This window comes from Poecilia mexicana, unplaced genomic scaffold (assembly GCF_051168715.1).
Source record: "Poecilia mexicana isolate PSO_F unplaced genomic scaffold, ASM5116871v1 scaffold_1, whole genome shotgun sequence".
Lineage (NCBI taxonomy): Eukaryota > Metazoa > Chordata > Actinopteri > Cyprinodontiformes > Poeciliidae > Poecilia > Poecilia mexicana.
In genome coordinates this window covers 19,424,292-19,450,045 of record NW_028263370.1, presented here as the reverse complement: position 1 = coordinate 19,450,045, position 25,754 = coordinate 19,424,292, and the positions used below count along the sequence as shown (strand labels likewise).

The 25,754-nt window shown below is 37.8% G+C and overlaps 2 protein-coding genes across 2 annotated transcripts in view; one reads left to right on the top strand and one right to left on the bottom strand.

Annotated features, from left to right (window-relative positions):
- Positions 1 to 3,657: 3,657 nt before the first annotated feature.
- Positions 3,658 to 24,309, bottom strand: LOC148161199 (uncharacterized). Its single transcript, XM_088007603.1, is given in 7 exon segments — positions 3,658 to 3,724; positions 3,726 to 3,801; positions 3,804 to 3,908; positions 3,970 to 4,076; positions 4,078 to 4,243; positions 4,246 to 4,308; positions 24,267 to 24,309. Coding segments are annotated over 7 exon segments (627 nt in total).
- The window catches only part of tenm3 (teneurin transmembrane protein 3), a 248,719-nt gene continuing 230,629 nt past the window's right edge, over positions 7,665 to 25,754 (top strand). The window contains exons 1-2 of the mRNA XM_088006070.1: positions 7,665 to 7,949; positions 15,011 to 15,077. The gene's annotated coding sequence lies outside the window, so the exon portion shown is untranslated. The remainder of the gene's footprint in view (positions 7,950 to 15,010; positions 15,078 to 25,754) is intronic.

Below are 25,754 nucleotides of genomic sequence, written 5' to 3'. Positions count from 1 at the left end.
TGGAACCATAGCAACAAGTTTTTTTTTCCTTTATTTTAACAACAAGAAACAGTAGATTCTTATCTCAAAAGCTCAAATCTTGCTTCAACTACAACCTCAAATTCCAAACAACTCGAAAAGAAGGGCACCATGGAGTTGGGATTGACGATGCCGTCATACACCTCCTTCATCAAACCCCCTCCAGTAGACACAGGTGGAGGCTTCAGCAACCACCTGGATCAATATCTGACAAACAAACCGCAGTTCGTGACACCAAGATTTTGTGTCTAACCAGATGGTCAACAGCACAGGAGCACCACAGGGGACTTCACTCTTAGCATTTTTTTGCCTTTGTACACCTTAGATTTCCAGCACAACCCAGATTCCTGTCATTTGTAGATATACTCGGATGAGCTGCTGTCATCGGGTGTTTTAGACGTTGGCAAGAGGCCAAGTACAAGGTTGGTGGAACGCTTTGTGGCACGGTTTGGAAACAAGCACCTTATCTGCAGTAGAGAGATAAGATTAAAACAATTTCCTAAACAAAGCAAAGGATTTGAAATGTCAAAGAAAACAAGAATAGGTCGAACATTTCCAGTATCGGAGAAAAAGTGAAGGTGGTGGACCTTCACTTTTAACAACAGTAAAACTGTTGTCACTTCTAAAATTGTCACTAATGCGGTTGTAAATAAGTTTGCATTGAAATAAGCTGTGTGTGCTCAGGGTTTGTGCCAAAAATAAAAATGTATTAAAAGGTTTGAAGATTTAACTCGAGACAACAACCTTTATTTCAGTTGTTTTAGTTCTTCAAATTATGTTCATGAAGAAATACTTTATTCAAGCCATACTCCAATATATTCATATTTAGCCAATTCCGAGACAGATTATTGCATTTACGCTATGAATAATGTGTTATTCAAGGAAACAGCTTTCAATCTAGGATTCCAAATGTGGCTTTCTGTCCCACTGGCTGCACATCAACTAATCAAACTAGATAATAAGAAAACATAATAACATAAACTTAATCAAAGTTGGCACATAAGCCAGAACAAGACGATAGCATATAAATGATGGCATAAAACAATTACAGATGAACATTTCTACATCACACACCACCCTGCCAGCTGCAGCATTTTAGTTAAGAAATAACATTATGCAGATGTACATTATGCAGACAAAGACAGACTGGAAACTGGTGGTTACAGTAAAAAACAACAGTGATGAGAGGAAAAAATCTGCTATAGGTTGTTGATAAAAGCTAATGGAAAGAGTTAGTTTGACCAAAGTGAACCATTGGTCAAATAAGTTAGAAATAATAATCAAAAGATCTAACTTTTCCACTCCAACTGTTGTTTTATCTTGAAGTTAGAATAGAGTTCCTCTGTAATTAGTTTTTTCCTGAGGTTTAAATGTGGAATTTTCTTCACTTTGTTCAGTCTCCAAAGTATGCCTGTGTTGTTTTACCACAGCAGAGCTGCAGCCGTACAGACATCAGTCAGAAAATGTTCCAGGTATGAAACAGAATACAAAGACAGTGGAGGCTGGGAAGGGATGGGCGTCATGGTTGGTTTGCTTCCATAGCCAAATGATCTCTGCTGTAATTTATATGTAATTATGTGTTTCCTCACAATGTTCCAAAAACCTATAACAGATGTAAAGAATATGCATCATGCTGCGAATAATATTCCATCTGGACTCCTTAAAAACAGTCTAGTATATTGACTGTTGACATGCTTGCTTTATACAGTTAATTTGCTATTTAAGACAGTGTTGCTGTTTGTTCCTGTGGCAGATTTGGTTTCCATAATTATGTTCTGCATGTCAGAAGACGAAGCCCCAGCAAAATAATGCTTGTAGATTTAAAAAAAAGAGAAGGTTGCATAAAAGAGCAGCTTTGCTCTTGCCAGTCATCTCAGAAAGTGAAAGTCATTATATAGAATTATCAGATATAGAGAGATTTCTTCAAAGCCTTTGATTCTTTTAATTTGCATGATTATCACTTACAGATGATGAAAACCCAAAAGTCAGTGTCTCAAAAAATTAGAATCCTGTTAAAACTCTTGGCTTTCACACCCTAATCAGCTAAATAACCCAAAGCACATACAAAGGCTTCCTTAACCTTTAACAGTCTCTCACTCTGGGTCAGGATTTACAATCATTGGGAAAACTTCTACAGGTAGAACCGCAGCTTTGAGAGGCTTATCAAGCAAAATTTATTCCAGAAGAGCCCCACACAGACAAATACTAGACCTGGGCATTCCCCTTGTCAAACCTGAAGCAGAGACCAGGTTGAAGGAGTCTTTCCTTTCTTTTTGTGTATTGTTGTGCATTGCTCCAGGTTTGGCATATTTTTCTGGCCTACACACATCGTGCGTGCAGACTGTAAGATCCAGACTCTACTTCACTTTCACACAGTGAAGAAGTGGCTGCGATGGTGGCAAAGCAACAGCTGCGGCTGACCTTATGTGATCCTTGAGGTTGTCATGACAGCACATCCCTTGCTCCCACAACAACTGCACACTATTCCATTACTGAGCAACATCACTTATTTATGATTTCTTCAGTTTGCTGACGCCGTGTTTGTGAAAGTGTGTATGTGAGTAAGTTTTAGTTTTCTGCGTGGAAGTACAGTACCTGTGTGAGAGTGTCTGGCTCAGATGTGTGGGGCAAAGCACCTGCATAGGGAGGCTCACTGAAAGTAGGATGAGCTTCTTGTCTTCGTCTACCTCTGTTCTGATACAGACTGACAAATTTTTGTGGGATGCAGAAAGGTAGCCTGTCAGAAATGAGGCTGTTAAATACCTACATCCCATCATTCCTTTACTAGTAATTGATGTACTTATACCTTCATCACACTACTTCATATCTGCCCTGCTGCATATATCTTTTATACTTGATATGAACTCCAGTTAGTCCACACTGCGGCAGTAAGACTCCTAACAAAGACAAATTGAAGAGAACACATTTCTCCTGTCCTGGCCTCCTCCACTGGCTCCTTGCATCTTATAGGATGGAGTTTAAAATATCGTTCCTGATGTTCAGGTCACTTCATTCCTGCTCCTGAATATATTCTCAACCTACTGGAGTCTTAGTGCTCCTCTCTGACTTTGAGATAATCTGACTAGAGGTTGTTAGTGAGATTATGGACTCATTTTAAAGCTCTTTGCCGCTACATGAACTCCACTGATTATTTGAAGAAGCAGTGAAAACTATTTCTATACCAACAGGATTTTAACCAGACTCCTACATTTGTTTTGAAATATGTTCTTGTTTTTATGTTTGTATCATTATGAAACACTTTGACATTATGATATCTATGATAGGCTCCTTATAAATACATTTTACTTACTACCTACTTAAATGCTGCCACAAATCATACCTGTCAAGTTTTGGATTTGAAAATGAGTGAACTTTTCTGCTGCGAGCCATCCCACCGACCACAACCGAGCTCCAGGATCCCTTACATTTCTGACAGGTGTTCAAGGAATTTAAAATGACCACTTGTCAACCTCTTACAAACTACAATTAGGTGATAAGAATCTGATAGGCCTACCTCTGTCGACTTTGAAATACTGCGGACATTCCTACGCTAACAGAGCATAAAAGAAAACAAAACAGAAATTGAACCACATCTACTTATTTTACATTTACAATTAAATGCTGCATGTCAACAGTATTTCAGTTCTGCAACTTTAGTGCTTCACTTGGTTTTTCATACTGATTTAAAGCACTTCCTACATTGCATAGGCATCTCCATGAAACTCGTAGTGACCCTCAGACCCTCATCGTAGAATCTAGTCAGGATGACAAATTCTTTGTTTTTGTGTTTGATTTGTCACACTTTGGTGAAAATGGCTCAGATCAGCATGTTTTGGTCAACTTGTTTTCTAGCTCTGCTGCTGTGGCACCTGTTGAGTGGGAACCTGGTGCTTAACATTAGCTAACAATTAGCCTATAATATCCTTACGGGACATTATCTAATATACATACACAATACTCATATTTAATTTGACTCAACTTACCTTCTACACTTTTTGAAATCCTCACACAAGGTGAAATCAATATTGTTTTTGGCACACAGAACTGACATTTTAATCTGCATTTATAACCTCAGTCGTATTTCTAATTGTTCCTTCCCCTTTGGAAGACACTAAATTACAGTTACAAATCTTTCAGAATGCACGACTGTGTCTCATTCTGCTCCTCTTTATGAAAGTAAATTTGCTGCCAAATGTTTCAAAAATATTACATGACGTGTCTTTGTTTTGGCAGGAATGCCTTCTCTTTCATCACATCCATCTTTATTTTGCTGGGTTTGCTCCTGTTGTCCTGTTACAACAAGTGGGAGGTCTCAGTTCAGTTTGAAGACTCAGAGGAATGTTTTTATTGTTGTATCATGATGCCAGAGATTTACTGGAAAAAACTGATACAGACGATTATGGGAAAAATTGGTAAAACACGGTAGTTTCCCAGCCAAAACAGGGAATTTGACAACTATGTCTTGTAATTGTAAAGAAACTGGCATTAGCACTGACAGCTAGAGGCCCACTACAGAAATGGTGCTACATTGATTCTATAATGTTGCCTGATATCATTCTATGCCATGGATATTCTCCCTCTGCGCTGACGAAGATTTACTGACCTCGGCATGTCAAATGCTTAATGTGATAGATATAGCAGCAGACATGATATTTTTTCCCGAACAACCAGGCCAATATTTATTTGACCAATTACATTAAAAATGTCTAGATCGCAGATTGCGGCTTCATGTGCAGTTAAACACATATTCTTTGTAGCAGATATAACATCTGTGGACCAAAACCCGGCAATGCAGTAAAACAGTTTTGGGTGATCAAAAATAAACTATAGCAATGAAATTCACTAACCTGTACAGAGTTCAGATATTCACTGATATCACAAAAAAGTCTTCAGATGTGTCCTTTAATGGATTGGAACCAGGCTGCCAAACTCATGCAGACTCAAGTCTCTCAGGTCGCCTCGGAAGGTGGTTTAAAGAAACTATCCTCGATGCCTCATTAGCACGTTCACATTTGTGGGTGCATGTTTGGACCAAGTGTGTTTGATGGCATTGATTGTATAAAGAGCATTAAATGTTTCTTCTTAGAAGGTGAGGTGATTGTTAAGTACACAAAAATAGAAAGAAGAGACCAAACTTCCTCTGTCCGGATGCAGCATGCTGAAAATCCTTCATCTTCCTAATGAGGTTAGCGTTAGCAGAGGTTAGAGATTTTACAGCTATGCATTACAGAGTATACTCATATATCTTCATGTGACTCGTTTGTCTATGTGGAATATTGTATGGTGTGTGTGCGTCCGCGTGTGTGTGTGCGTGTGTGTGTGTGCGTGTGTGTGCGTGCGCGTGTGTGCGTGTGTGTGTGTGTGTGTGTGTGTGTGTGTGTGTGTGTGTGTGTGTGTGTGAATATGCCTGTGCATTCTTTGTCCAAGATCCTTTGGGGCTTGCTGTGTGTGTTGGCTCTCTGTCACTATCTGAGGCGCCTGTAGTTTGAAGGGAAGAATCTGGTTTCAGCACTTGGACACAGATTAAAATGTGCTCAAAAAGATCCAGTGAGCAGACGCTGAGAAGGGTTATCTGTGATCATAGCCTGAAGTTAGAATACACATGCATTCACACAAAGACCAGCATACAGCCCTTGGCAAAAATATTAAATCAATACACTTGGAGAATGTTCAATCAGTTGTTTTGCTACTTGGGAAAAACAGAAAATCACAGAAATAACATTCTGGCTTTGTAAAAATATATCTGAGGAAATGCAATGACATTGTTGTAATTGAAGACATGTTTCCACTGATCAGGTAATATAAAAAAATGGATGGAATCCTTGAATTAGGGAAAAACAAAAAAGTGGAATCAGAAACAAAAAAGCAAAAACAGAGTGCTTCATTGAAGGTTCTCTGCTTTTCTTGTTTGCTGCAATTATTTGGGGGATAAACTTTCAATTGATAGAATTACAAAAGTGTGTAAGATATCGATGTTCAGCCCTGCATTCACTGTAGAGGTATACATCCAACTGCTGTGCTGCTTGGACAGAAACACAGAACTCATATTATCAATAACTGTAAACATCTTTACATATTTCATTGCATGGCATCAAGTAAAGGTCAGTTTCATCTATGTTGCTAGTGCAATTCTTGCAGTTATCCACCATCCATGACTGCTTGTCTTTAGCCCACTCAAACCTTTTTTTTTCTTTTGGTTAGATATTATTTCTTCTCTGTATCCCAGCTGATTTCTTTTACTCCCCAATGTGGACTCCTATTTCTGCCCATTTGTCTTTCTTTTCTTTTGTTGTGCATTTTCTATTTTTAAGATCGATTGCTTTGAGTTTTGTGTCCTGATGCTTTGATGTCTTCCTCGCTGCACCTGAATGTTTTCCTTTTTGCAACATTTTCTATTTTGATTGGACTTTCTCCAGATTATGGACTGGGATCAACCAACATCTTCGGCTGTTCTGTATTGATTTACCTCTTTCCCTTCTTGTAATAGACAGTTGTTCTCATTGTGTTTCTACTGAATCCGTAAACTGCAGCAGATCCTTAGCATCAGTAGTGTCATCTACCAATTTTAACTATCCTTGACATAAAAAGCTGTGCCATTGCAAAACAGTGCTTAGTTTTGTGTCTTTTTGGTTAATTATGTTTTCTACAAAACAAAATTAGCGACTGAATGAACACAGAGACTCATGATTCAGTTTTTTTGCCCACTCTGTTGCTGTATTTGTCTTTGCTACTTCCATCAATTTCATGTCACTAATCTTTCAAAGCGCTGATCAGCTTTGATATTAACTGCATTGTTTGTAAGCTGCTTTGGATGAGAAACTTCAACGTAACAAATGTCAGCATAGTATACTAGTGTAAACCGAAACACAGCATCAGCTGCATTCATACATTTACAAAATCTGTATGTTTCCATCTGTGAGAGATTAGCTCAATCCGCTCATGGCTTCTGTGTTTGATTCATGTGTAAAATAAAACACAGTAAGATCAGAGTAACAAAAATGCATTCTAAGATTGTGTTGTATGTTATTTTACTAGAGAATTAACATTATCTCATATTCTGTGCAGTGCTCCCCCTCCATAACCTGGAGGATCTTTTTATGATTTTATTATTTTGTGTTTTTATGATGTAAAACACTTTTAACTGCCTTTTTGTTGAAAATGTGATATACAAATAAACTTGATTAATTGATTGATTGATCGTGCACAGCCAGTCAGCAGGCTTAAAGGAGATTGCTTCATATAATCTGTGCTTGCAACAAGCACAGATTAAGTTATTTAGAAATATTTCTGGTTGCCAAAATCTCAAACAGTATTGGTGTAGAAATGAATGAATCCCCACCAAGCATTGTAAATAGCACTGTTCAAAACTGTAGTTGGAAAATTGGCTTTTACGTTAGATAAGCTGATTGCAGGCCGACAACCTGAGCAGACACCAGCCAATGTCTTAGGACTCCAGTTGTTTCCATGAAAAGAGCAAAAATGTTAAATTCGTGGAAGTCTATGCAATGTTATAATTGCAAAAATTCAGATGAAGTTATCCATAGATGTTTGTCCTTTGGTTCCTGTTTGGATAATTTCTTTGGTTGTTTTTCTAGATCTTTCCATTTTTGTTTATCTCATGTGTTAGTTCACTTTTTCCTCATGTTTTTGTCCTTTCAACGTCTTTCCTCTGCTTTGTTTGCTGTTTGTTTTTTCATAGTTTTTCCCTACGGTTGTCTCAGCTTTCTCCCATCCTTAGTTTACCAGGTGGTTTACATCTCTTAATTTCTTCCTCCCTTCTCTCTTCCCCAGCTGCCTCTACTTACCTCTGATTAGTCCCTCTCCTCTCCCTCCAGTTTACATTGTACCCCACTGACTCCTCCATTATTGTCTGTGTTGTTTGTGGCCTCTGTCCGATTCCTTCTCCCCTGCTGTGTTGCTGCCTTTGTCCTGTAAGTTTTTCTGTTATCGATCATATCTATACTAACCTGTTTATTGGTCCAGCCATCATAATGCAAAACACAGCAGTTGAAGTTTGTCGGAATATATTATAATGGTATATCCATTATAATATGAGTATTTTTACAGTATGTATAAGCTGTGGCTCTCAAATCCTTACGCGTCCCTGTTAGAATATCTGGTCATTATTGTTAAAAGGGTGACGCCATGTTGTATCATTCTTTGTTTAGTTTCCAAACTTATTCTTGCGGTTTGTTCTTTGTGCATTTGAACTTGGTTTTCTTATATGTTGTACTTTTTCACTTGGCTTGTAGTTTCCTTGTCTGGGTCAGCTTCCTTGATGTTAATTATTCAACTTCTCTCAGTCTGCATATCTGCTCTCTTCCACAGCTGTTCATTTCTGTATCATTCTCCATCTTTCCCTCACTGTTTTTATTGTTCTTCACTGAATCTTCCTCTCTGTCTGAGAACAGGGCATGTGCTGCATGTCCTGTTCTCCTTGTGCCAACTTTATTATTTTCATTATTAAATCTCCACAATGGTCTGCTTCAGCTCTTGTCTGCATTTTGGTCCAGTTTTTTTTTTATTTTATTCATGTAACATAAGATATGAATAGATGAAAATCATAATCTACTAAGAGTAGTATTACTTCAGTGTTTTATGCAAGTCAAAGTGAAGAAGCAATGATCTATCAAGTAAGAATAAAATGGGATTTGGTAAAAAGCCAATTTGGTTACTAAGTAATTATGTAATGCATGTACATTTTGGTATTTTCAGTAATTAAAATATGAAAAAATAAATCGGCACAACTACCAATTAAGGAAGAATTATTTTCTTTCTTTTCAAAACAGAAATATTTTTGAAAAAAATACTTGGATTTTGCAAATACAACCATTTGTACCCATGTGCATCATCTGGCAATATCAAGACCACTTCTCTGAGTTTGCAATTAACTTATTTTGTTTTGGAATCAGAAAGTGTTTTTATGCACTTTTTTTTTTTTTTTTTTTTTTTTTTTGCAGGCTAACTTTTAAGTATGTATATCTCGGTTTCTACAGTCTGGCTCAAAATCTTAACAAGAAGGGAGGTAAAAACATGGGGTCTTCAAAAGCTGAACTTTTGAAAGATATAAAGTCTCTGAGGTGCTGATCTTTTTGAATTGCACAAGTGCAACGATTTCTTTCCTCAGCTAGTGCAGCAAACAGCCTGTAGTAAAGATCTCCTCTGCCGTCTCTGTGAAGCAAAGTCCTTTTTGTGTGTTGTTGTTGGTGGTGGGTGTTCGAATGGCTGGAGCAGTTGCCTTCAGGCCATGTCTGAATGCACAAAGCTGCAGGTGGGGTTGCTGATTTTGATTTCGTTCACTTTGCCAAACTTGCTCTTCATACAGCAGGTTTCCACAACACCATGTGGAAATGAACATATTGTCAATACATCAGTTGTATATCCTTTTCCAGTTCAGGTTATTTCAATTGTAGTTGTCTTTCCTACTCCATATTTGTTTTTTCAAGCACAGCCAGAGAAGTCATTAAGGAATTTTTAAAAGGAAGTTTGACTTAAAAAAAAATTTGGTTAAATAAGTTTGCAAAGAAAAAAAAAATGAAACCAGATGTAAATATGGTCAGTTGGAAAAAAGTTTTAACAAATAAAAATGAACTATATTGTTTTCTTAAATTGTTAGTGTATAAAAATGCATTTAGCTGTACAGATAAAACCCTTTGATCTCTACAACTGTAAGAATTGCTGCCAGAGATCCTCGTTTCTTCTCCTTCTGTCCAACAGTTCAAGAGATTGCAGATCAGATTATTCAATTTTTATTTATTTTTTTTAATTACTTGAGTTGTTTGATCTAGGTTGTTGAAACTTTCTTATGTCGCCACATGTATTAAGTTCTCTAAAAATAAATTTTATGTAAATCTAAATGTGAAAGAAAGCAAAATGTAAGGCTTGTGGTAATTATTTATTTCTCATTATACTTAATGAGAAAAGTATTGGGATGTAACGGCATACATGTTGACAGATACTTTTGCAAGACATCGCTGCAACATTTTTTTTAATTTGGTTTATGAATTCATTTTAAGTTATACCTATTGGTCATCTGACCTCTTGAGGATGAAAGACATGTATTAACATAAATATGTTTTGAACTCACTTCCTGTTGGAGTGACTCCCAGCATATTTACACAGCTCTTGTGCATTAGCGTTTATTAGGTGCCACTTTCTGTTCTCTGCTGATCAAAATTGCAACAATATTCAATAATTTACTGAAACACTTGCATCTTGTGAGCTTTAAGAACATTGTACACATGAACAGGAAAATAAACAAGTATTTTGGTTTCTAGATGGAAATAAGAACCCAATGTTCTATTTCTAGCTGTTTGATGGTCAGGGTAATGCTGAGAGTGCATTGTCACAGACCCATTGTATTAATTCTGCAGAAGGTTTATTGTAATGGCTGAGGTAAAATCTAGATTTTCTTAAATAGAGCATTTATGTGACCACAAGACTGATGCCTGCCAGCTTTGTCTCTGCCATCAGCAGACGACAGCAGGAAAAAGTTTCTTTGTAAGGCTAGGTGGAGCTTTAATGAACACCTGACCTTAAAATTATAAAAGATCCCAGCAAAGATGCTGTCACAACATGGAGAACCTAATGGATCCGTCACCATATGGTTCTATAAATGAATTGCAGTTATTTAGGAGCAAAAATACAGTAGTATTTAATGACACAAATTAGCATTTAAAGAATTGATGTTACGTTTTTTAGTTGCAATACTCACAGGGACAGTTGAGTATAAAAAAACAAAAAAAGCACCAAGATTTAATTGCTATTTAAAAAATAAAGAAGGTTATTACACCATGAATCATTTGACATGCATTCACTTGGCTCACATTTCTGTTCTACGAGAAGTGAAATGATCGGACACTTGTGGCCAAATACGACCTCTGCATCAGACCGTGATCTGCCGCCTGAGTTTTAAAACGCTGTCCATCTTTTCTTTCACTTTTTTCTTCTTTGACATTTTATTTTATTCTTCAGCATTTTTCTCAATCTTTTTGAAGATGTATATCCGACAAGAAATCCCAATAGTGCCAAATGATTATTTAAATGTGTAACAGCTGCAAATGAAGAAAAAAATGCGGTTAATGGTGGATAAGGAAATGAAAGGAAAAATGCAAAATGGGTCAATTCATACTTGAAATATTCTACGCTCGAATCAGTTCCATTGCAAATAAATTCTTATACTACTTACAGGGTTTGCTATGTGGCACCGTTTTGCAAAAGGTCCTGCTTTAGAGCAGCATATGAAAATGTACAACAAAAGCCACTAGAACTGAAACGTTTTGTGTCAAAAGAAACCAGAGGCCGGGTTGGGTGGGAGAGGGGCATTTCAAAATTTTAGGGAGATTAGTAACATGCTGAAAGCCTTGAACAAGAAGAAACCCTGCTGGGATGTTATCTTTGCTTCCATCCAGCTATCCATCCATGAAAACTAAAGAAGTGTTCTGCTATGCTCCACTGGACTAAGGGGCTAAAATTTAGCTGCTGACACCCCCTGGTTCAAGCTGTCATCACACTTCAGGGCCAAATTGTTGTGACAAAAAGATACTGACAAACAAAGTACTCCCCCTGAGGTTTGATAGGTACTGGCTGCTTCTGTGATGGCCTGCAACACTTCAGAAATTAAGAAATTCAGCACATGAAATGAAAAAGTAAGGGACTTTGACAGAAAAAAACTATATTTGTATAATATGCTTCATAGAGAACTGAAGAATTGCTTTCGTCAACAAAGTGTTTCTCTTGCTGAAAATCAATTTATTTTTGGCCAGATTAAAGATTACAAGTAGACATGAACACAAAGTGTTTTAATCTCGACAGACCTTCAGTTTCCCAAACACATGGAATTATGGGAAATGGATATTTTTAGGAATTCTGGAAAAAGAAAAAAACTTCAATGACTTGAGTGTAGAAAGAATTCAAGATGTAAAAAAACCCTTTTTGCAAAGGGTTTTATTTGCATTTTGTCACGTTTCAGCAGACTTCAGTGTATTATTGGGATGTTATAGAACAACACAAAGGGGGGAAAATGGAACAAACATATGACAGAAAAGAGTTTGGTTCTCTGGAGATTCAAGAGTTTTCTCTCACACCTAGTCATTAGATAAGAAAATGTCAAACCCTTGCAGAAATTTTTACATGATTATATAATATTTGCTGAATTCTGCGCTGTATGTTCCTCCTCCTGAACTTGGCATTAAATTTTTACCCAAATGAACATACAGCAGAAGTAAGACTTGACACTTTTTTTTAAGCATCCTTTTGATTCTTTGGCTGTAGAGGTGAGACTGGGTTCTTGTCTTAAGATACTTTTTGGAGTTTTTCCAAGTTGCTTTAAAGTAAAGTTTGTGGAGAGAATACCCCCTGGGGCTTGGGTCTGAGCCCCTAAAATATACCTAGCTCAGTAACGACTGTCACTACCTGTGACGGGCTGAGAAACTGCTCAGCTTGGTTGATTTAGCAGATAAACCTGGGTAAGATGTTCAGAAGACGGCAGTGATAAAGTCTTCTGGATGCCTTCTTAAAGAGTAAGACTCATCACACCTGAACCCTTAGAGACCTGGAGTATTAACTCCTAACTGAATGAGCTCTCAGATATACATATATATTTAATAAAGGGGAAGGTAAATGGTACATGCTTTTACTTTACACATAAATATCTGTATTCAACCCTTAAAATATTTTATAATTATTTCCCATCTATTACAAAATTTGTTAGATTTGTCTCTACCGGTTTTGCCTGAGAAGTTTTTGTCAATCATTGTTTCTTTTATAAAATAGTTCCAGATGAATCAGACTGGTTGAGGAGCGCCTGTAAACATCAGCATTAATCTTTATGTCTGGACTTTGACTAGAACATTCTAACACAATAGAAGATGAAGCTCCATCCAAGTCTGGAGTCTTTTGCTGCTCCTAACAGGTTTTCTTCCATAACTGTATTTGTCTTCATCCATCTTCCCATCAGCTCTGACCAACTTCTCGTTGTTCAAGAGCAAACGTCCCACCCCATGAAGCTGCCACGGCCATGTTTCACAGTGGAGTTGGTCTGTTCGGGATGATTAGCTTCAGTAGTTTTTCAGCATTCAAGGTGCATTACATGCAAGCAACAAAGTTCAGTTCTTATCTTAACAAAAGAACTCTTTTTGGCTGCAGGAAACTGCAAGCAGGATTACAAAAAACAATGTTGTTCTTGCTTCTCTTCCATAACAGCCATATTTGTGCTGTGTTGTGTCACCATTAGCTTCCTGTCTGATTCTCTGATCAATTTCTTTCTCAGCTTGTCGATTAAGGTGGACAGCCATGTCTGGGTAAATCTTCATTGGTTTTTCCATTTTCAGATGATGGATTAGCCAGAACTCTGATGTTCAAAGATTGAGGCGATGTTACAAAATCTAACCTTGCCTTCAAACTCTCTAAAACTTTCTCTTTGAACTGTTTTCTATGTTCATTGTCCTTCTCTGAACAGCTGAGCTTATATTGCGCCTACACAGACTGTGTTTATCATTAGTAATTAGGCCACTAGCATTTAGTTGTTTTTTTTTTCCAACATCCACAACCTTATGAAGACATCCCTAAGAAAACTTGAAAGTATTATTAGTTCTCAAGGGTCTTCAGCAAAGTATTAAACCATAAATGCATATACTTACTATCATCTTCAAATCACATGTTTTATGTTTGCAAATATCTCTGAAAGCATGTTTTCCTTTTGTCATCATAAACTAGACTGCAGCTGAAAACTACGAACTGATCTTAGATAAAGTAACATAACAGAATATGGGGAAAGAGAAGAATATGGTGCTGCTGTAAAAAGAAAATGATTATTTAGCTCCAGCTACCTTCTGTAGATGGATTCGCTTAGAAACAAAATTGAGTACTGAGACACCATGATGGTTTTTTCTTTTAATCTAAAGTATGAACGAGTTATCAATGAAGGCTTTATTGCTAGCATACCAAACTTTGATCAAGTCAATAAAACAGAAATTAGGCTAAACATGTCTACGATAAAACGGTTTTCAGTGGTGCCAGCTCAGATAATGATATAATTTTCCCTTTTTTCTGCCCTGCCCAATTTTTGGAGATTATTTTGAATTAAGAAACCTTCACAGCATGAAATAGGCTTGCAAGTGAAAAGTCATATTGGAAGGGACTTTGCGATTCTTCCTGCATCCTTACAGGTTTAATAGTTTCGAGAACATCTCAGTGGATCAGTGAGACCAACCTTTGGGTTGTTTTGAACTGAAAATGTTTTCGTTTTAATAAGCTAAATGTAGCCTACAGAAATTTCAATCAGTGCTTTTTAAAAAACCTCAATTCAGTGTTGAATGATTCAGTTCGTTCTACTCTGAGTAGCTGCTTCCCATAGTCCAAAAACATAACTGCTAGGTTAATTGGGTACTTCAAGTTTCCATTCAGTATTAGTATGTGGATATACGTTTTTTTGTTTTTCTTTTGTTTTGTCCCTGTTCTGAGATGGACCTACGTACCGGTCCATGGTGTACCTTGAGCTTAATGACTGCTGGATGGGAACCAGACCCTGCTGGAATAAGCAGGTTCAGAAAATGGATGGATTGTTGGGTTTTTCATTGCTAAGAGAACTGAGCAGTGTTGCTGTCAACCAGGCTAACCTGCAAGCCACACTTCCTGTCTTATTTCAAAATGAAAGTTTAAAACATAAATACATAACCCAAAGCTTAAACCACATATGTACATAATAGTAAACACTTATTTTACCACATGGCATCGCATGTTTAACAGCTACTGTGTAGTACACTGAGTTTTAGAAATTATAAAATAGGAATTTCCTTTATTGTCCCCCAGAGGGGAAATTCAGAATATCATGGGGTTTTAGTATTGAACTGCAAGATCTAGTTCTCCCCCTAACAGAATAACTGTATCAATACAAGGAAGTCTTTTAAACAATTCATGAAGATGTTTACATCATACATGTCAATTCTGAATTTTAATCAAGAATTGTGTTTCCTTTGGTTATTTTTTTCAGATTTGGAAAGAGGATGATAAAAACTGGGAAGGAATCGGCGCCATTCAGCGGCTAGACCACTCAAAAAGTTGGTGGGTTTTACTGACATTCAATCACCGTCTCTCCATCTGGGACTCATAGTAACATCGCCTATTTGTTTTCAACGTACTTTGCTTTCTGTCCCGTTCACTTTTTCCGAAATTGTTCTTTCTGTGCGTCTTTGTAAATGTCCCAGTGGATAAAGGGAAGATTAGCGCCAGTTTGCCTTGATTACACTATTCTTGTTGGAGTTGAGGAGGGGGGGGGAAGCAGCCACTCAGTGATTTGAACACGTGCAGGGAACAAGTGATTGTGATCAATAAAAAGTAAGGGGGGTGGGTTGGAGAAAAATGAGCAAGTGCTATAAGGGAATGAATTGCCAATTTCTGTTCTTGTCAAGTGTCTTTGGAAGGCAGCTCTTGAGAGAAAGCTGTTTCTGGTGAAGGACTCTGGCACCAGTGTGGGTGTGCGTGCATGTTAGAGGAAATGAGGGTTGCTCAGCAGTCAGTTGAGCATAATTGAAGCATCTGACAATTTTGCATCTATGTATTGTTGTAAATGTTGGACTAAGCTGAATGTTTTTTCTATAGCCATTGTTTCCACCAAAAAAGGGGGGAAAAAAAGTAATTGGTTGTAAAGGTAACAAATGTTTTATGAACCCATTTTTTTGCTGAAAAATAAATCAGTTGATTCAACCTGATGAAGGGACTTAAATGAATGGCTTTAAATAAGCTTTTATGAACTAAGAGACACACAGAGAAACATGCATGTAGTTTCTGAACCTGGTAATCAGGATGTTAAGGCCAAGCAACAACCTGCTATATTCTCACTAATTCAGATATGTTTCCATTGAGATCATCATGTCTTTGTACTTTACTCATTATTGTTTTTACTTTCAATGTATTACTCAACCAGCTTTATAAGCGTAGAGACTGTCAGATTGGAATTAGAGCTTATTTGAATTCTTGGAACAGATTCTTTGAATTTTGCAATTTCTAACATTTTTTCTCTCCAGGTTTTACAGTAAAGACTCAAATTATTGAAGCCCTATGCTAATAATGATTAAAATAATGTAAACCTAACAATGAAAATGTTAATGTGATGAGAACAAACCTAAAGTGGGGTGAGAAGGTAGAGACATAGACTATGAACTGTCTACATACCAGCAGATGTGGTAGCTGGAGAATCAGATCAGGTCTGAGGACAAGGCCTTGAAAGAAACAGAACTGCCAATTTATTGTTTTATGTATTTATTTTTTTACCAAAGGCTCCATCTTTAAGAGTACAAACACTTTCAGAAACTATTCCTACCAACTTTTACACATTTTTCCATATTCCTGATTTCCTGCCACAGACCAACACAACATAGTGCTTAATTGTTTAGTGGAAGAAAAAAAGGCTTAAATTCTTAAAAAAAAAAAATGAAATGAAAAGTATGTCATACTAGTTGGAACAAGATTGTGCTCTGACATGCTGTTGGAAGTATTGTATCTAGGTCATTTTGACTCCATGACCTGCTGGATACGTTGTCTGGTGCATTGCGCAAGAAAATAAATTAATAAAGCAGGATCAAATGTGCATGTACTGTCTGAGTTGACAACGATGAGCTGTGCTGTATAAAAGCTTGCTCACGACTCGGTAACCTTGGTTAATGTCTTTGTCAGCCAAGCTGCATGCAGCCAGGCTGCCGTCTTCAAATTCCTTTTTCTTTTTCCTTCCCCTTCTGTTATGTACTGAAAATCAACCAACGCTGTAAATTTTATGTCACATCACTGAAGTTTCTGCCAAAACATGTGGTATTAATTTATATAGAACTCTTACTCTTGCTCTTAAATTTGAAGGGAGTTGCAGTCAACTCCCTTCAAAGGTCAGTAAATAGAGTCCACCTGCATGTCATTTAGTATAAACTCAGCTAATCTGCAAAAGCCTCTGAGGTTTGTTAGAAAACATTAGTGAATATAGATGGATATTTGCCATGCAGAGCACTTTCTGCAGTTCGATCTGTTGAAAATGTGCTTTATGAATACAGTTGACATTGACAGAAGATACAGGAGTTGGAAAACAATATCTCAAGCTTCCACATCTCACTGAGCTCCGTTCAATCCATCATCTAAAAGAGTTTGACACAACTACAAACCTGTCAAGACATTTCTGCCCAAACTGGCCAACCGAGGAAGTGGAAGAAACCAAAAGGTCCATGGCAACTCTGGAGGAGCTACAGTAATCCTCAGCTCGAAGAACCTGTCATACAACAATTATTAGCCTTTCACTCCTCAGATTTAGGCTTTTTGGAAGCCATTGCTGAGGGAAAGCCAAACTTAAAAACTGCTGAAGACCTGAAGCAGAGGTTCACTTCCAGCAGAGTAATGCACCTAAACATAAGGCCAGAGCTGCAGTGGAATAGTTTAAAGTATATACATGTTGTGGAATGGTCTATTCAAAGTCAAGAACTAAGACCGGTTGAGTCTATCAATGGGAGTAGTTATTAGTTTGAAACTTGGGCCCTGTCCACACGGAGACTGCGCATCCGTGTGGATTTGACATGTTGGAAGGCCAGAAACGGTTAAACGATCGCGAGCGTTTTCCAGAGAGGATGGATTTTTAAAAAGTCATTTTCCAAAAATGATCTATGCAAAATCTCACTGCTGTTTAACACACAATGGGACACCATTTCAGTTGGTAGTTAAAGTTTGTGGAAGCATACCCCAAAAGATGTGCAGCTGGAATAGCTGCAAAAAGCAGTTCCACAAAATCGCAAATAAGTGGGGCTAAGTAAAAATGCACACCACACTTTTGAGATTTTCATTTGTAAAGAAAGTGAACAGCATGAATCCCTTTTGTTCCACTTCAGTAGTGCATAATTGCTTGACTGATTAGGATCTCACCTGGGCTTTTTTTTCTTTTTAATTCTAGATGAGTTTGTTAATCCAAGCTTTTAAAATGCTTAGAATAACAAGACCAGTGGAAGGAGAAAATGTTGCCCTACAAAGAAAGTACCTCTCTTTGAAAAAGGATTCTGTCTTGCCTCTAAGTCTAAAATATTTCAGTGACTATGGAACCAAGGAAAGAGGTCACATTTGCTCTGGTTTTTCCTACCATCAATGAAACATTCCTGTGTTCCAGGTGCAAGTCTCCCTGCAGAGGTAGTTCTTCCCCTTCACAAGCCACAAAATATCATTCGTCTTACAAAACCTTCTCAGTTGCTGGGCACTGAGCTCATTCTGTTTGCATAAAACATCTACCTGTTCACTACAAACAGAATTTAATAGATTTATGTTTTAATATTGACAGTTAGACGGATTTAAGTCTTTGACTACACCGAAATGAGAAGTTTAGACTTAAAAATAAAACAATGCTAAGAGAATCTCTAATTGATTTGCTCTTTCCTGGGGATCTTTAGTAAACTTGTATAAATACATTTCAGGATAATGGCATATTAAAGCTTTTGTGTGCATCATAAGGAGTAATATGGAGGCTAGCTGTAAAGTTCAGAAGAACTAAAGGAGTGGTTAACAGAGGGATACAAACTCCTAAATGTGCTTGTGAGGGGAAGTGGTGAAATGTAAAAGCAAAATTTTTTTTTAACTGTGCAACTTTCATGTTTGCTGCTTCTTGACCAGGATTATTTTGAAAAAGAGGCGTTTAATCTCACTGGGTTTTCATTCTGGTAAAATAAAGGTGAAATTAAAGAAGGAAAATGAACCAACTTGGTCTTTGAAAATGTCAAGTCAAATGTTTTTTCTGATGAACCGTCTTGTTTTTTTCCACAGGTATCTATTTTTTTTTAGATCAGCTTATCTCTCGTTTTAACAAATCTGGACTACTGAGCACACCTGAATCTAAACGGCACCCGGTGTGCCTGCAACACAGCTGCTTAGAAAAAATACAGAAGTCCACCAGGAAAAGTCATTGATCACCATCTTCATATTGCTCTTGTGTGCTGAAACTACTAAAGTCATCTTCCTCAGTGTTGCTGTTCTCTTCATCATCTAGCAGTTCAGCCGTTTGAAACCCGTTGGTAAGAAAATCAAATAGTAGCTGCATCACAGCATTCAAAGAGTAAAATGTAGAGGCTCCTAGTCCAGAAATTATGATCAACTATAGTAAACACTCGCATTTTAAATTGTTGAAGAAAAATGAAAACTGGCATGTAGCAAATTCTAATGCAATTCCAATTAACAGAACCAAACATTGTGCTTAATTTCTAAACTGCTTGGGAGTTTCATCCTTAAACTTCTAAATCAAAGTCAGATGTGTGTGTGGCCTCTAAATTACTTTGGTTTGGTTCTGGCCTGCTCATTAAGCCTTTACCTCTCCGGCCTCTGGGACTCATGGCAACACCACGCCATACTAATTAGAGAACTGTAGAGCTAATAGTTGTTGTGGGATCTCAGCTTTATGTGTAAAATGGTAGCTCAGCATGTTGGAACTGATGGAATGTCTCTTTTTATTTAGGTTTTTTTTCATGCAGTATCATTCATGGGAGATGTTCTCCTGTTCTTTGAAGAGGGAGAGATCTAATTTAATGTTGGACAGAGCAAGAGGCCACAATTCCTCTGCTTCATATGTTTCCTGCTGGAGTTCATTGCACGCTGTGCTCTTTGGTTGTTTAGTTCTGTAACGCAGAAACATACTCTAATTTCCCTCCAGCATTTTATTGGCAATCTAAATGAGGTACTGAAAGATCACAGTGTGCAATCAGCATAGTAATAGATGCATTTCATATTCAGGGATTGTATAAAGACAAGCTTAGCTGTGACCTGTGCATAGATGATGCATTCATTCCCTTTAGTCAAGCCATCAGCTACCATCTTCCAACGTTTGGTGAAATATATACATTTGGTGAAGCGCCAACTTGGTCTCCATTTGCTGAAAAATAAGCTTTCATCCATCTGATGGCATTCAACTCATTTTATTGAATGTGATGCTTAAAGAAAATAAGCTAAAATGTTTTTTTAATAAAGTCTGAATCTTAACCTTTCAGATGGATAGATAGATGGATAGATGTGCTACTGAACAGCTACAGTGCACTTTCTGCCTCAGTCTCTGGGGATTCAGTCTCGGATGGAAAATGGTTCACTTCAGCCTGGAAAGCATGTTCTTCATGCTAATAATAGAGCATACACACATGCATACTGTGTCCTTCTGCTGTACAGAAAAGTAATGGGGGATTTCAAACCATGAATTGTTTGAATTCATTTAGATCTATTTTTGTGCCTGAAGCACAAGAATTTATTCTAAACCTGCCTAACCCTAATTTGTCTTGCATTGTTTTTCACTATTTGTCTGTTTTGCAGTTTTTCTGGTCAACATAAGTGATTTTTAAATCATTTGTTTTCTCTGATCAAGATAAGATGCACATAGTTATATTTCAGCATTTTCTAGCAGGATACCATCAAACCTCAAAGGCTGTTTTATAATGAAACACTGTGGTAATGATCCATGCTTATGAGTTTGGTACAGTTTATAGTTAAATCTGGTGTTTTAGAGGGGAAAAAAACCCATAACTTCAGTTCCTGAGAAATGCAGTAAGTGACCGTTCTCTCTCCGTCAATCATACATCCAGAAGATTTGCTCTCAACTCGCCTTTTGATTACAACAAGCGACAAAATAGAGCTGGAAGATGCTAAACAAATGCTACAAACGAGAAGCTACACTGCTTACGATCTAAAAACAAAAGTAGGAAACTCTTACTTAAAATAATATGTTTGGTTTACTTCAGTTTCAGGCCAAAAATTAAAGTTAATTAGTTGGGTCTGATCAGGTTCAGACACTGTAACACATCTCTGCTGCCATTTCTAAGACAAGTGCTAATCTATGAAATATTGCCATTTGTCAGTGATTATCCTTTATTTTTATTTAATTATATTTCATAATTATACATACTTTTAAAATATACCCTTTGCGAGCCTCAGTGTTTTTATTTTTATACGCTCCACCATGATGCTCCGTCAGGATTCTGAATCCACCGATGATTTGTTCCAAGCGGGATAAGTCGGCTGGTTTAAAGCTCTGCTGTACATCAGAGTAGGGTGTTGGCATGCAGAAAATGGAGGAACTCTGCAGCGCGGTGCCGACGCATTTGTTTCGGAGCATGCAGGAGTAAATGCAGGAGCTGGGTGTGTTCAGCTCGGCTTTAACATTTCACTGAATCCAAGTGATTTCGTGTTGAAGCTCACAGCACTGGAGCAAAAAGACTCCAGCCATATATTTGCTTTGAACTATTCTCCGTTTTTTGTTTCTGTTGTTCCACATCCTTTGTCTCCTGTTGTCTACTATTCAATCTCCTGTTTCTCAGTGATTATCCTTGCGGTAATACTGTAATTATGGCCCATTTTGTTCATTGTGCTTGTTGTACTCCAGTTACTGCTGCAGATGATGGTAATGCTGTGTAGCATCTGTCTCCTCCTTTCGAACATGCGGTATTCTGTGGTCCTCTCACAATAATCCCATTCATGAATCCGGTGTTTATGTCAGTGATATGGATGGAACTGCAGGAATCAGATGTTGTCTGACCTGATAGTTGAACATAAAACTGGAACAGGGCTGAGTCATTGTCACTTTTGGAGATAAATCATCCTTTTCTTTCTGTTTTTACACCATTATCACAATAACTCTTATCCCTGTACAGCATAGCTTAACTCTTATCATAGCCGCTCTTTCCTTAAATCTGTTATCTGGATGTAAAGAAACATTAATGGTAAAACTGAGTTCAGCACAAAGACACTGATGTGAAAAGACACATTTTCACTAAAGGCAGAGGATAATGGATTCTTTGTGCTGGAGAGGCTGAATGATACCTGAACATGAAGGAGGTGGGATGGTGGATCTCAGAAAAGAGAATAAAACAAAATGAAAACACTTGAGCTAGATAAATGTACAGTGCTGCTTGAAAGTTTGTGAACCAGTTGATTAGTTTAGATTTTTCTTTATTTTTACCATGAATTTCTTATCTTCTCATTACCAGTTTTTGCATATGAAATGTCAGGTTTATGTTCATCAATTCCATTCACTTGTTTTGAGGAAACTGTGCAAGTTGAAAGCAAACTAAATGAAAAATGGAGTCGGAGCATCTGCAAGAGTAAATGAACCACAGCTGCACTGGTTAAGTCAACTAGGTAAAAGACTCAGGTGAAGCACATCTGAGTGCTCAAGTAATCAGTTATTACTGATTACTTGCAGACCAATCAAATGAGACGTCATTGGGAAACGTTTTGGGCCACACTGGTTAAAAGGGAGAGGACCAAAGTGGTTTGGTTGGTTGTGCCAAGACATAAAGACCAGATCAATAATGCCGAGAGGAAAGGAGTCATCTGAGGACATCAGGAAGAAGGTGGTGACACCCATCAGTCTGGGGAAAGCTACAAGACCATCACCAAAAGATTCCAGCTTCATCCATCCACTGTAAGACAAATCATTTACAAATGGAGGGCACTAGGCATCACCACAACTCTGCAAAGAAGTGGACAGCCATCAAAACTTACACAAAGAACCACCAGAAAAATAATAATGCAGGTATAGGCCAACCCACGCATCACCTCCAGAGAGTTGCAGGCCTCTCTGTAGAGATATGTACATTGATCCCAGACGCTGACAATCAGGTGAAATATCAAGACATGGTATTGATGGGAGAGTTGCTAGAAGGAAGCCTCTGCTCTCAAGAAAGAACAAAGCTGCATGTTTAAAGTTTGCCAGAGAGCACTTAGACAAACCAGAGGTTTTCTGGAAGTCCATTCTGTGGATGGATGAGTCCAAAATTGAATTATTTGGCCTCAATCAAAAGTGCCATGTTTGGAGAAAAGTCAACACTGCATTTACAGAGAAGTACCTCCTCCCTACAGTGAAGCACGGTGGTGGAAATGTGAAAGTCTGGGCCTGCTGGACGACTCCATATGATCCAGGGAAGCATCAATTCCCAGGACTATCAACAAATTATTGACCAGAATCTTCTGCCATCAGAGTTGAAACCGGGACAGAAATGGATTATGCAACAAGACAATGACCCAAAGCATTCCAGCAAAAGTACCAAAAAATGGCTTAAGAGACAGAAGATTCACACTCTGGATTGGCCCAGTCAAAGTCCGGATCTAAATCCCATAGAAATGCTGTGGCAAGATCTGAAGCGGGCAGTACATGCTGGATGTCCCTCCAACCTCTCTCAACTGGCAGAGTTCTGCAAGGAGGAGTGGACAAAAATCCCAAAAAGCAGATGTGAGACATTAGTTTGTGGTTACAAAAGATGTTCAGTTGAAGTAATGGCTGCAAAAGGAGGTGCCACAAGGTACTAACTGAAAGAGTTCACATACTTTTGCTCTTGGCAGATTTTCTAATTTTGACAGATCAAATACTTTTGTTGAATAAATAATGAAAATGTGTATTTATTTTTTTTTCCTTGTGTTCCTTATTTGGAAGGTCCGCATTACAATTTAAGCTTTGGATGTTCATAATTTTTCTTTAGAAAACAATGGCCATGTCTGGGTGGTTCTCAAACGTTCAAGCAGCACTGTAGACTCTAATATGTGTGAGATCCTCAGAACTGTTGTAGATGTAAATTACTAAACATTGTCAAAGGGGATGTACAGAGAGGACGGCAAGGAAGAAGAGATGGATATGAGAGAGAAAGTAGAAATGAAGCTCGGCGAGGAGGTTAGGAACCTGGAATCAATGAAGTCTTTGTTAACAAGGGCTGACCTGCCTCTTTTCCCCGCCTACATTAGACCTTCATTGCTCCCTTTGCTCCTCACTCCGCCGCTCAGGGTAGCTGAATATGTGTTCGGTATTTTAACCAGCAGCCACTTCAGATTTTAGCTGAGATGACTGAAGGGAAAACTTCAGCTCAGCCATACAGAGCTTTGAAAACACACTTTCTAATACCCAGTGTTACCAAAACCTTGTTGATAATTTTACTTAAGGTTATACTAACCCCCAGGTCAACATTTTTGCAGATATTCTGTCTAAATGGGTTATTTAGGGTTCCATCTTTGTTTCTGTGTGAATTTGGACATTTTTTCACAATTTTAGTTTGGCATCATTTTTTCCATAAATCGTCTCCTTCAGTCGAACAGTGTTTGGGTACTTGAATTTTCCCATTGGTTGCATTTGGTACGATTGTCACAGCCCCACATTCAAGTGTAAAATCAAAGTGTAAAATGTGTTGCTTTAAGAGACAAATGATCCTTTTCTTGCTTTCTGTTTTTACACCAAAGCACATGACTCATACGGAGCCATCAGTCCTTACCTGGGTTTGAGTCCCAGCCCGTTGACCTTTGCCCCTTCGCCATTCCCTCTCTCATAGACCACTTTCCTGTCAGATCACTTTGAAATAAATACCACTAGAGCTGAAAAAACCTTAAATGGGTGCAAATTGCTCCAATCCACCGGACTTCTGTTTTTGTCTCCTATTTAGTGCAACCTGCTTTGACAACCTGCTGCAGAAATACAGTAAGCAGCATGTGCAACACGGTTGCAGTAAATAACGTCAGAAATTTGTGAATTATTATTGAACAAATGTTTGCCAATGAAAGCGGTTCAGTTGCTTCTCATTTCCAGTCACAGTTATTATTATGCTGAGCAGATGAAGACTATTCTTAAACATCAGAAGTCTGAATGACACGTTTATGCTTTTCCACTCAGATAACTGAGGCTGTTTTTTTTCTCCTAAGAGTGCCAAACATCTGTCTTTTCTCATCCCTCTCTCATTGCCAATCTTTGCAAAGAGGGGGATTATGTGGGAGAAGGAAAAAGGTAGGAAAGGCAGAGAGAGAGAGAGATTATCCCAGCAGATTTCCACTTGTGAGGTCATTGAAAGTAGTCGGTAACACTGGAGAGAAAGAGATCAGGAAGAAATTTGGATAATCAGAAGTCTGTAGGCTCTAAAGGAGGAATAATAGAACAGAGAAAATGCAGGAAAATCTCTTAAATTCAAATAGTGACTTAAAAAAGAGGCTAGATTATTTTTACATGCAACCTGCTACATGTTTCTTGATCATTTTGGCATTAATTACACAATCGGTTTGGATAGATGGACAGGAAATCTGAGGTAAGCTGCACACTTAATGATAATCCTTTATGAGGAAATGTACATCCTCATAAAATTCAGCCTTACCAATATTGACCAGATTTTAGTTGTTGAACTTGCTCTAGTTTGCTTGTCGAGTTGTTTTTCATTCATGTGAGGAGTGGGCTGCACATGTGTTTCAGTTTTGTAGGAAATGCATTTGTTTATTTAAATTCAGTGAAAAGCCAACAACGCATGGTGGTGATGGAAAAGTTAAAGTACAGTTTGATTACTGAACTCGGTCTCTCATTACTCTTGGCAGTGACAGATGTGTACTTTAGGAGGTTTCTACTGTTGGTTTAAAAAAAGAGTCAGTGTTCCTTAGACTAGATGCTCCATAGCAAATAATCACAATTCATGTAACATTTGCAGTTTTAAAAAATCATACAAATACACATGTACATGTTACAGTACCATAAAAATGTTTTTGTCCCATCATGAATTTCTTATTACACCAGGCAGGTGTTATCAAATATAAACTCTGTTAATGATGAATATAGTTTCAAATAATTTCACTTCACTTTCACAAGTCATAAAACTCTCCAAGTTACCCAAATAAAAACATTTCTGCAAAGGAGCGTCGTCCAAAATGTCTCCATTTCTACGACTCGTCACCATTTATCACAGAGTTCCTCCTGGCAAGGCGGCCAAAGCCGCTTAGCAAGCGAT